Source organism: Furipterus horrens, unplaced genomic scaffold (genome assembly GCF_987537825.1).
Source record: "Furipterus horrens unplaced genomic scaffold, mFurHor1.1.pri manual_scaffold_6, whole genome shotgun sequence".
NCBI lineage: Eukaryota > Metazoa > Chordata > Mammalia > Chiroptera > Furipteridae > Furipterus > Furipterus horrens.
Window position 1 is genome coordinate 98,109,128 of NW_028327176.1, and position 12,731 is coordinate 98,121,858.

At 36.3% G+C, this 12,731-nt stretch overlaps 1 protein-coding gene across 5 annotated transcripts in view; it reads right to left on the minus strand.

The window, feature by feature from the left end:
- Nucleotides 1–12,731, minus strand: part of SUPT3H (SPT3 homolog, SAGA and STAGA complex component) — a 502,007-nt gene that overhangs the window by 113,330 nt on the left and 375,946 nt on the right. For all 5 annotated transcript variants that reach the window (XM_090282521.1, XM_090282522.1, XM_090282518.1 and 2 more), the window contains exon 7: nucleotides 4,908–4,983. In XM_090282521.1, the coding sequence (XP_090138647.1) occupies nucleotides 4,908–4,983 (76 nt within the window). The remainder of the gene's footprint in view (nucleotides 1–4,907; nucleotides 4,984–12,731) is intronic.

Here is a 12,731-nt window from a genome sequence, read left to right on the forward strand (position 1 = left end):
TGCATGTGAAAGGTAATGCATACAAAAGACAATGTTTTCAATGTTTTATTAGTCTAGATATTCTAGTCCTAAGAAATCTCTTATGCATCTGCGTTCTTTATTTTGTATCCATGCTACGTAACATAGTATATATTAAGCCACTTAATGTTTAGCACTTTTCCCACTGTGTCAGAATAAATTTTAAATTAACACCACTCTAGCCTATGTTATAACAACAGTCAGAAGAGTTACTTGCTTGCCATAATTTTAATTTATTCAAATGGAAAAAACCCTGCAAGACAAAAACCTGTGATGGAAAAATGAACATACAGAAATTATATCTCTAACACCTTTCAAAATATGTCTCTTATTAGAATTGGTTCAAGGTTGCGAATTTAGAATTAAATAGAATAAGCTGATATCTGGCCTGATCTAATACTGTGGTTACATCTTCTTTGTTACAAAGATGTCCAAATTCTTAAGCTTGACTCTCAAAACCATCCAGACTAATTCCAACCTGCCTTTATATTATTCCCTATTAAAATGTCACTTGGCCTTATGTATATTGTCTGTGTTCACTCCTGTTCTTTTCCTTCCATTGAACATCCTCCTATCAGTCTTCATTCATACGGATTCTGCTCTTACAGGCCAAAGATAAACTTCCTCACTCTGGTCATTTACTGAACACTTATATCATCAGGTATCGTTTCATGTCTGCTTACAATTTCTCAAGTCATATTAAAAGCTCTCTGTGGGCAAACACCATGCATCATGTCTCTCTTTATATCTAACAATACAAGTACACAGGGAATCTTCCATTAAATACCTCTAAGCATACTCTGACTAGATATAGGGCCTTCATTAGATATTACTAATTTAAGTGGTAACCTAGAGGGGAAAAGATTGATAGTGAAGATTTTATCATGTGTATAACATAATCATCTTAAAAAGCCCCACTGATTATTCTTTTGATTAATCTGGTCCCACAGGTCTATAAAACACTTAACAGTAACTCAAAGCATGATGTTTTGATCCTCACAGATACAGCCTTCATGGATTCCACATACAGAAGAGTTTTCTTCTAAATAAATCACAGAAGACCTTAAGTCCTGCTATTGAAGCGCATATCCAAAGTTGTCAACTGTGGCAGAATTATGATAATCCCCCTTAAAGCCATCTCCCTGAAGTAACCAGTCTTCCAAATACTCTCTGACATGCAACATTCCATCTAAATAGTAAGCTGCAAAAGCTCACAAACACTTGTTTAACATCTGTGGAATACTTCTGAAGTTCAAGTTAACAGGCAGCAATTTGGCAAGATCAATAAAATGTTTCTTATTCATTTCTCCCTTTGACAGATTGTTACGAACACAGAAACAGATACTTGGTGACTATGCTCTAAACGATTTATTTTAAAAGGGAGAGAAAGGCTAGTTCTTAGTACTCCATCAGTTGCTCACCTAAGCAACTTCCTCAAGTGATTTTAAGCACTGAGAATACAGGGACAAGACTCATGTGTCCACCATTGTGTCCCCGGCACCCAAAGCAGTGCCTGGTGGCATTAGCAGACTAACAAAAAATATTTCTGGAAGAAACGAATGAAAGAATGAACATGAACAAACAAACAAATGAAAAATATTTCTTTAATAAAAGGTAGGCTCCAAACTTTTTTACACATCAAAAAGATGCACAGAGATCCCATAAACCCACCTGGGCTACTGCTATTCTAGTGACAGGTGAAGATTTTCTGAGCTAAATTCTCTCCTTGTCACCTGGAGCAGGACTGCTTCAGAGATGGAACCTTTCAGGATACTGTTGGTTCCGGAAAAGGAGGCACAGATACCCCTAGTCATGGTAGTCTGTTTGCATCAGGAAGTGAGGGGGCATCAGAATGAATGAGTTCCTTTCCTTCATTCCTCTTCTCAATATATCAGGAAAGAAGGTAATCCTGGACACTGATCAATAATTTAAATAGAATCCTGAAGAAAGCTCAAAAGTTCTCAGGATTATCAGCTTTCTGATACTACCTGGGTTTTCAGCCCATGCTGGAACTAAAATAACTTGACATAATAATTTCAATTAAGAATTTAAAGTCTGTTAATTCTCATACATTTAAAAAAATTTCTCATCAACAATCACTAGCAAAATTCAAGTTTCTCCCCATTTTCCATTCTCCCCTCCTTGCCTACTATTCTGTTATTCTAACTCATCCCTTCTCATCAGTTTTTCCATTCCTGATCCTTGCCTCAGGGCCTCTGTAATGCTCAGTCCATTCTGGAGAAATTCTTCTGTAACATCAGCCTCTTCAAAATCACTGTTCTTTGAGTCATTTGACAACAGTCTTCCTCAGAGGGCATGCTTCTCCTTGGAACCTCTCATAGTAGAGGCTCTTTCTTTCCTTCTATGTGTGTCTATTGGTCTGCTACTGACTGCCAGCCTGTTCATTTCCCCAAATACCAGAGGACCTGGAGGCAATAGATCTTCATTCTCTTATTTTTTTTTTTTCCCTGACAGGGAAAATACAGAACAAGTAGACAGCAAAATTCTTACCAACAACAGAGGCTAAAAAGACAATGGAATCATGTTTTAATAAATAACTACTAGTCAACAATTCCCTACCCAACTAACATTTAAATATGAGGGCAAAATAAAGCCATTTTTAAGGCAAGAAATGAGTGCTTTAACTACTTACAGAGCCTTGGAAAAAACAAAATTATGCTGAGAAGGCAAGTTTACATACTAACCAACTTTAAAAAAAATCTAAGTCAGGGAAATATATTAAAAAATTAAGTATAGCAACTAAAATAATGGAAGTAGAATACATAATATACAAACTGGTTGAGGAAAATGGAATGAAGAAAATCAACCCAAGAGAAAAAAGAAAAGGAAGAGAAGCAAATAAAAAAGCACAATAGATTTAAAACACAAAATAAGACAGCATATTTCCATCTAGACATATAATTACATATAAATTAATCAATTAAAATACAAAGAAACTCTCAGGTTGACTAAAAAGAAATCCTAGATATTTGTTTAAAAAATCCACACATTAAACAAAAGATTGAAAGGAAAAGAATTACCAAATTATAACTAAATGAAATCTCTGCAGTTAATATTCATATCAGATTTTAAAAGACTTTAAGGGAAATAATTATCTGACATATAAATATAAAAACAAAAGATGGGTGAATCTGACCAGTGTCTCGACTCTACAGTTTACCCTCAGCCAGTAAAGGTACAGACTTTTTGTTTTATAATGCACCAGTAGTCCCAGTGTGTGAATGCTACGGTCAGCTATTTAAGAAGGTGTATCTACCACAGTTCCTATATCCTGGTAGTTTATCAGATGGGGAGGAATAAAAAGAGCCTGACACTTTGACCAGTGTGGGTATCAGTTCTGAATTTGCTGACCCATTTGAATTAAGCACTCCCAACCACAGCATTTTGGTATATAAAACAGATGCTCCCACTGAGGTTTTATAATGACCCACCATGGGTATCATATAAAGAAATATTTTTAAATGCCCTAATCACTCTTCTTTAAAGAAAGAAATTAAGCATAATATACTACTTATACTGCTATTATTTTATAAAAAATGAAAATATTAATTTTTAATCTGCTAGTTTATTATTGAGTTACAAACAAATGAAGCTATTAAAAATCTGATTTTCAAACAAAAGGTGTATTAGAACACTTCAGTGACTATATGATTTAATGTGAAATAGCACTTCTGTTCCTTTAAATGAATTAAATTTAAAACATGATTTTAAAAAATAGTTCAATAGCACTAAATGTTACTTTATAAACTGGAGATTTATCCTCATAAAAGACTTGAATGCCATTTTTAAACCTAAAATTTACAATACAAAAACCTGTCATTTGCTGAAATTGCCATGATCTGAAGTGTCATTTACTTAATGCTTCACAGATGTATGATGCCAAATTGTTAGTCAGACTGCAAAGTATATTTAGTTAGGAAAAAAATCTTCCAAAACATGTTTTCCTATATTTTACTGACATTTACATGTGGCGCTATTTGAAATGTGTCATTTATTTGCACTTTATGATCTATAAATGAAGCTCTCATTTTCTTTTTCCAAATCAAATACATTGTTATTGTGACCACATAATAGCTTTTCGTTTAAAGACACTATTGTGTGTATAATCCCTCAGACTGGGGTCATGTGCTACTTTGTCAGATTTTTAACGGGACTTTTCATCACACTTGCTCTTTGACCTTTACCCTGAGAGTCTTAGTCATTGCTGAATGGGTGCTGGATGGGTGTTTTGCTACACAATTGGGTCCACTATTTATCATGAGCCTTATATGCACTTCTCGTGAGCCTGCAGTGATGCGACAGGACTAATCTTGTCGTGGGTCATTAGTGTTACAGGACCGTGGACTAATGAATTTGGTTAACAGTTACAGACAAAAATAGGAGAGATTCTTGATATGTTCCTCTGTGGTAATATGAGTATGCATAAATAAATGAAAAATTTCATACTTATTAATTCATATCAGGGGCTTTTAAATGTCATGACTGTACCAAGAGAGTCCATTATAGGTCAAGCACAATCTGCAATACTAGTGTAAATATGACTAAGACACTGGAAAAGAAATGAAAATGGGAACATTAAGAAAAATGGAATTTTTTCTGACTAAAAGTTATGTGATTAATTAACATGGCTGTCTGTGTATTACTTACATCCTTTAAAACCACTTTCTACTATTAACTGCAAAACAGCATAGTGGGGTAAAATCTTTTATAGGTTCTCCAACAATGCAGAGACTGTTCCTGTGGCAGTTATAACTATGCATATATTAAATTCACCAATTTCTAAGGAACAGAGATTGTATCATACTTTACTGTATCTGTAACACATAATCTCTTAAACATATAATGAAGCCAGGTAAATGCTTACTTACAGAAACTTAATTGTCGACTTTCACAGAATTCTGCATATTGAGCTGAATCCATAATTCGAGTTTGTCTTTCTGCTCTCTAATAGATAAAAATAAAAAGGCACAAAAATATTTTTAAAGCAAGTAGACTATTATATATGTTTTCACAGCTAAAACTGACCATTGAAGTCCATTTTCCTTTCCTTACTCTAGGTGAACTGATTAGTACTACCGAAAATACCATGATACATAAAATTATAAGTAACAGTAGTCTTGAAGCTTGTTTCTTTTGGAAATAAAGTTTAAAATACCATTTTCCGTTCCTCTGTTATTGTCATTATTGCAGAAGAAAATAACTAAAAGATCTCACTTCTCAGACTGTGCACTTCTAAATTTTCTTAACTGTACCATCTTTTTTTAAAAAAGAAAACTGTGAGGAGACAATAACAAATCAAATAAAAATTGTTATTAATGATTACTGTCCATCTGCCCTAAAGCAGGGATTTTTAAATATTAAATAGGAGTCAATGAATGTGTTCCATATATTTCCCCTCACTTAGGACATGGAGCCAGAGCTAACAAATCCATATTTTAAATTGCAAAGAAAATAAAGAAAAAGGTAAACACAACACAAATCCTTTAATCTGAGTCCAGGTATGATTCACAGTTTGGTATAGCTTCATTCGTGGGTTTTTGATTCAGTATAGCAGATGTTTGCTGCTTCATTGTCCCACATGAGGTAGGATAATTATAATTCACTCATAGTTTGGTGGGAAAGAATACGACCGCTTCCGCTTCCTTGGCAAGGGAAGCATTTTGAAATGAGACAAGCTGGTACTTCTTGGAATGAATTTCTGGCCAGTAAAGGAAAAAATTCCCTGAGATGTTAATTTTTTTTCTGCTTTGGAAGAACTTTTAGCAAGTTTTCTTTATCACAGTTGTTGAAGTACATAAGTACCACTTATAACATCTGTGGATACTTTTTAAAGTAAAATTATTCTGTTTTTCATTTTGTTTGATTTGGGGGAGTGATCAACTTAATTCCAATGAAATATCAGTTTCATGATGGAATGAATAACGGTACACTAGTTGCAGGTCAATACAGAAAAGATATAGATGGGGTGGTGGGAGGTAAGTTAAAATTTACTAACTACTATGGTTCCTTCTAAGACCACTGAGTATTCTTTCCCTTGTTTCTTTCCAAATCTCTCCCACACATACTCACAAACACATATATGTGCTGACACAACCCCAGACTTCTGTTTATTTATCCTATAGTTCAAGTATCCTTTTTGAGCATATGCAAGCAAATATTACACACAAATGTACATTATGTGTGTATTATATACATACATGGCCCTGGCTGGTTTAGCTCAGTGGATTGAGCGTCGGCCTGCGAGCTAAGTGTCGCTGGTTCGATCTTCCAGTCAGGGTACATCAGAGAAGGAAAACTCTGACTCCAAAAAACCTCCGCTGCCTTGCAGCATACCTCTTCAGGGGAAAGGCTAAGGGAGTAAACCCCGACAGAAAATCCGGAGCCGGAGTCCCTAAGGCGGTTTGACGTTGTAGTCAACACCGGCAACTCCTGCGGCGCACCTGAACCCAAGCTGTATCGACTCCGTCTTTCCCTTGGACCCTTCAGCTGCGAAGAGAGGGGGGGTCTGCTGCATGGGCAACAGCAGACCCTCCATATCACCCTGCCCAGGCTCTGTAGCTTCAGCGTCATCGCATGATGTCGATTCAACACGGGAGGAGACAGATACCGTGTCACTCCCGAGTCGGACTGCACAGCCATTCTCGGCGGTGCAGATAGACTCTTAAGAAGCTACACCATCGTCTCTCGAGACGGACGGCTGCCGACGACGATATACATACATATATGTGTATGTGCATATGTAGCCTCTTGTGTGGCTACAAAACATCATGGTCCTTAAGGATACATTGCTGGGTGAATTTTTATGTAGTTTGAAACATTTTTTTGATATGTGAATGCATGATTTAGTTTTGTCCTTTTGAAATGTACCTAACACAACATTTTTTTGGCTAATGGAAAACAGGAAGTAAGGGCGGGAGAATCTGTGTTTTGAACATAACAAATTAGTCACTAATATGTTTATTAAAACTTCTTAGACTGATAACACTCTATTATGTATATATGTCTGTTTGTCTGTCTGTCTGAGTTTGACTATAGCAGGAACATGTCAGGTTTGAGTTTCTAGCTCCTAGAAAATATCTGGCACGGTAAATAAATAATAAAACATTCATGGAGGGACAAATGTTACATTTTAGTCTATCACCAGGCAAACGACTATCACCACAATGCAGCCAGTCCTTGGTTACCCAGCATCACCACCGGTTTTCTTTGCTGCTCTTCAGCGAGGCAGCCTCATCCACCCAACACATGCCAGACAGAAAGGGCTTAGGTAACTATGAAAAAAGACAGAAGTTTCTAACTGGATTCTTTAGACTAACTTTTCTTCTACCAAGCTGAATAATCAAGATTTAACTTTCATACATATGCTTCAATAGCTGATGTTCCCGCAAGCAGTATTTTTTAGAAATGCAAGTTAGAAACACTCAGTGTAAGAGGTTAAGGTTGCCAGGTTGCCAGCTTTAACTGAGGTGTGTAGCTAGTTGGAAGATTCTGAATGGCAAAGCCTATCACCTGAGTACATTTAGAAACACTGAAGGCCTTTAAGTTACTACAGCTCACTTCATTCCTTTTTTGACACTGTCTTCAGTGTCTGTTTTCTTTTCTTCATTAAGCATCTTAGTTTGATTTCAACTCCTCTATCATCTAAGCAGTAACCTTAGGTCTCAGACCCCACGAAGCTGGCCTGAGGGTGTGCAGGAAACCATTTACTACCTGCCTAGCACACAGCAAACAGTGCAAAGCAGTTGACTCAACAGCAAAAATTTTTAGGCAGTACAAAGTGATGGCATATTAGAGCTAGAAGGTAGCTTGCAGCTCATCTTATTCAATTTCTCTCATTTTGAAGACAAGGAAATTAAGGTTCAGAGAGAAGTGATTTTTCAAAAATGACCAAGTCAGGAGTCTAGGACTACTAATTTCTGAGTCAGCCTATTTTCATTATAAAAAGCTGTCTCCAACCTGTAGTATATTTTATCTCCAATAATTTTCTTTGGAATGCTGTAAGGTCTATACATTATCTTACTAAAACAAATCATGTAGACCCTATAATTAATATGCCTAAACTGTTCACGAGAAAATAAGATTAGGGGGCCCTGGGTCAGCAACAAGGCACGACCTGTGGTTAGTTGTGCAATAGCACGGGCTGGAGTGCGCCTGACGGTGCCCTGCTGCGCCACAGGGCCCTCACAGGTGTGCAGAGATGTGCTTCTCCTCACCCTTCTGATGCCGTACCAGGCAGGGCGCAGAACCCTTGAGACTGGTATCTGGCTACAAGTTGGCTTGCCCATTTCCCTTGGTGTGGCATAAAAACATTATCATTTTGTATGTGAGCCATGACCTGAAAAATTATGCGCACTCCTCAGAGGAGTGGGCAATTACGCTCAACGTGAGACCAGAGACACAAACTGGGGTGTGAGGATGATGAGGACAATGCCTCTCCCTTCCCCATGAATTGTTTCAAACAACCAAAAGAGACAAATTTGATCTTATAATAGGATCAAAATCATTTAGCATCTGATTATTTTCTTACACTATCACCTTAAATCCTGGGAAAGGGAGTAAATAACCCAACCTTCGTGTTCTTTAAAAACAGCAACTATGGTTTGCTTCTATAATCTCTGTATTGGCCCGTGTTTACCTTGGATTTACCTGGGCCTCAGTACATGTTTGCTGGCTAGCTGAATAGCTGAGCAGATAGATTGATGGATTGAGGCAAAAGAAATGCATATAAATTCTTGTTGGCTGATCTAAAATCAGAAATTAATATCTATAATCATATTGTATGAATTCCAGAGAGGATAGGCAGTCTTTTTAAGTCAAAGAGCCCATAAAAAATCAAGACACTGGCCAACTATTAAATAAGTTCGGCTTTTATTTCTGTTGCCCTAATTCCACTTTCCCTTCTGCTCTATTCAGGTGACCAGTTCCCATCCACATGCAAGTATGCACTGGCTGCCCTTTTCTGTTCCTGCTACAGTAAAAACATCTCTGGAAAAAGATGCAAGGGGTAAAAACCATAAACCCAGTAAAAGAGCACAATCAGAACAACAATGCCTACTTTTTATGTACTGCAACATAACAACTTTTAAGATAAACAGATTTTAAAAACATAAAGGAATTTTTAAAGCATACAGTTCATAATGTAAAACTTGGGTCCTAAATGGTCTAGTCTGAGATACATCCCTGAATAATCAAATCATAGTAGGTTTATCACAGCTTTTATTCATACTGAACATTCTGAAGTTACACAATGTCCTTCTGATCTCAGATAGCCACATGAATGTAAGGTCATCTCTGGATTAGTCATGCTCTTGTATCTGCAAGTCCAGTTCGTCTTATGCTTAATCTGCCAGCTCTACCAACCCCTCGACTTCTCTGGCTATCAGCAGTGCTCGTGAACACTCATAAAAATATGCTACATATTCAGAGGCCCCTCTGAAATTGAACTTCACTAGTATTACCATACAGCAAAGTATTACCATATAGGGGCATACGTAGAAAAATTACTTTAGAAAGAATTAGTCCTAAAACTTTCCAAACACTCAACAATATTTTAAAGATTAATTGGAATGGCTCTTAAAAACGTAAATGAGAATAGTTATACTTAATTGTCACTTATCTCACGACCAAGCAGTTACAGCTTTTTCTGGTTATTGTAAAACAAATGTAGAAGACAGAATTCTAAGACAGATGAACTCATATTTGGGTCCTACCTAAATGAAAACAGGGAAGCAAACATCTCTACAGTCGCAGTACCTAGAATGTGTGTTTGTTTAATCTTGAACACAGCAGACTCTCAGTATATATATGTTAATTTAAATGTTCAGTGAAAAGTTTTGATCTCAATTGATGTGAAATTGGTTGTGTCTTTGAAAAATAATTTCAGCAGTGACAATCACCATTTGCCCCCGCCTATAACAGTTTGTGGTATGAGGCTGGATTACTTAGGCAGCATGAAGTTTCATTTAAATTCTCCACATGCTTTCACTGAAGCATATGTAAAGGTTACAGAAGCTATGTGCTGCGTATCTGCTGGCGGCTTCTCAAGACATATGACATTTATCTTTCTTCGGCACTACAGAATCACATAACATAACTTTTAAACTAAGATGAAAGTTTATCTGCTCTCACTTCTACCTCAGATTTTTAAAAATCTTATTTTGATTATTCTTAGAAGTCTTACATTTGAAATGCAAAGTCCTTTCTGCATGAAAAAGGCAAAATGCCAATGGTAACCTACCAACTACTTCATGTCAGACAGAAATTGCTTTCTAAACTTGAAAACTTCAAATGCAGTAGTGGGCAGCAGATTCCAGCAACATGACAACATTTGAGTTATGGAATATTGTGCATGTTTGTGCATGCTGTGGTCCATTTGCAGAAGGGTACTAACAGGTCATTGAACATCACAGAATGCTGAACAAACTTTGAAACCACATCCCCTACTCACTGTAAATAAGGAAACTGAGGTCCAGAAAGGATAAAGGGTTTACTTCTATTGTTGCAGAGGCAACCCAGCACCCAGGGGGATACTTGTTTTGCTTGCTGGGTCAGTTTGTAATCTGGAGATTCCCCGATACAACAGTCAGGTGAGTCTCCCTCAAAACATTCGGTAGACTCTCCCTGGCTTTATGACCACTGCAAAGCTCATCATTTTGGGCCTGGAGTACTGCAACAGGCTCCTAGCTCATTCGTTCCAAATTTTTAACTCTCCCTACCCATCTGGGTACAACTTAAAATAAAAACAGAACAGGCCTTGGCACTCAGCAAGACCTTACCATAGTAGGTCTGCTTCCATCCCACACCATTTGACTCCTCTGCATCATAAACTGAAATGAACAGCTCTCAGCTAATCACTGCATCAGCTTCAAGCTCAAATGCCTGGTTTCCAAATGCAGACATAAACTGGCCCATTTTATGTAGGTAGACATTATTCTCATTAAAACGTGACATGTTCTTTGCTATCCTCATGTCCTCCTTTGTCACATCCCTCATTAGTGTCCTCTGCCCCCACCTTCATTACTGAACTGGCCAGTATGGCAATCCAAGGCATTCCCTTTCAGGATAGGTACCTCCTCCTTTAGAAAGTCTTCCCTGAAGAGCCCATAGATGACATTATTTCTCCCTTCTGAAACATACTTGTCCTTCTGGATAGTAATATACTCCTGCACTTTTCTATGTGTGCTACTTCTGTCTCTCCTAAAAAAAAATTATAGCTGTGAGAATTATTAACTGAAAAAGCAAGTTGTGAATTAGAATGTATGTACTTTGATCCCATTTATGTTTAAACAGACCCAGAACACATGAATGTGTAAATGTCAAGAAGCATATACATTGTACTTTTAACAGTATTTATTTCTGGGAGTAGCACTCAAGGAAACTTACTTTTGCAGAACAAATCAAGAGGCAGAAAACCACAGAAAAGCATAGGCTTAGATAAATGTTCAGAGAGAGAAAGAATATAAATAATGAATATGCTACTGCAATATTTAGGGAGTTAGCTCAGAATCTTGATATATGTAATCTTCAAATCAAAATTTAAGTCTGATCCAGAATTTTCTCTGAATTACTTGATTGAATAAAAATACAGTATATTTTCTATTTTGTAGCCTAAACAGCAAAAGTTTCCACTGGTGCTAATTTGGTCTCCCAGAGTGATTTTTATAATATACCAGTTTTATGTGTCCAAGGTATTAAGAATGTATTAGAGTAGTCATATGAAGTTTCCTAAAGAAATAGCTGTAGAGTCTAGGAGAACATTCAAGGGATTTAAAAGGAATTTTGTGCTAAAAATAAGTGAGTAATTCTCAGCAAGTACAAAGCATCAGTGATTAAGAAATACACAAAAGGATATTTGTGAAATTAGTTCATAATAGAAGTGTTTCAAACTATTGGATTTTTTTGGTCTAGATTAATCAATGTGACTATAGAAATTTTTTCTTTTCTCTGTATTATAAACTATGAAGAATGGCAAAAATTGGTTGCATAGGAAAAATACAGTTGTTATTAAAATCAAAATAGATTTAAAATTGGCTTAATGTCTGTTTAAAAATTTAAAATATGAATTTATTAAGCTATTAGTTGGGAAAATTATATGCAATGAGGTATTTCCTGTCCTGGAATAAAATGTGTGCTAAGAAAAGTATCATTTTTTTTCAATAACCTAGTACCATACAACCTAATGCAATGTATAGTTGTAAATCCTCATGTAGTGTCAGTACTAATTTTTATTAATATTTACCTGAAATTGTAAACATGATCTGCAATAATTAAGCTGGCAAGTAATATAAAAAGCTAAGTAAATTTCTGCCCAAACTAGTTCTTTAACGTAAAAGAAGGCTGACATCTTTTTTATTTTCCTAACTGAGGATGTTGTAACCCTCTTTTTGTGGTTTTTATTTGGCTATATATCTAACAGTGAACATACTAGGTTAGTATGTGTAAGTTCTTTAGGTATTCTGAATAACATTCCTAAACATTCTCCTAGGCTTATGTAATATCCAGTGGTGCTGGGATGGCTTTAGAGTCTAGCACATGTATCAGGGTACAGTTGAATATTTTGGTCATTTAGGGTAAAACTTTACAACACTACCTGAAAAATATGTACATAAAGCCACTATTACACAAAATTCATTTCATACTTTCTCTTTATTTTTGAGTTAGACCTGCAGACCTTTCCATTTTGATTTAGCCAA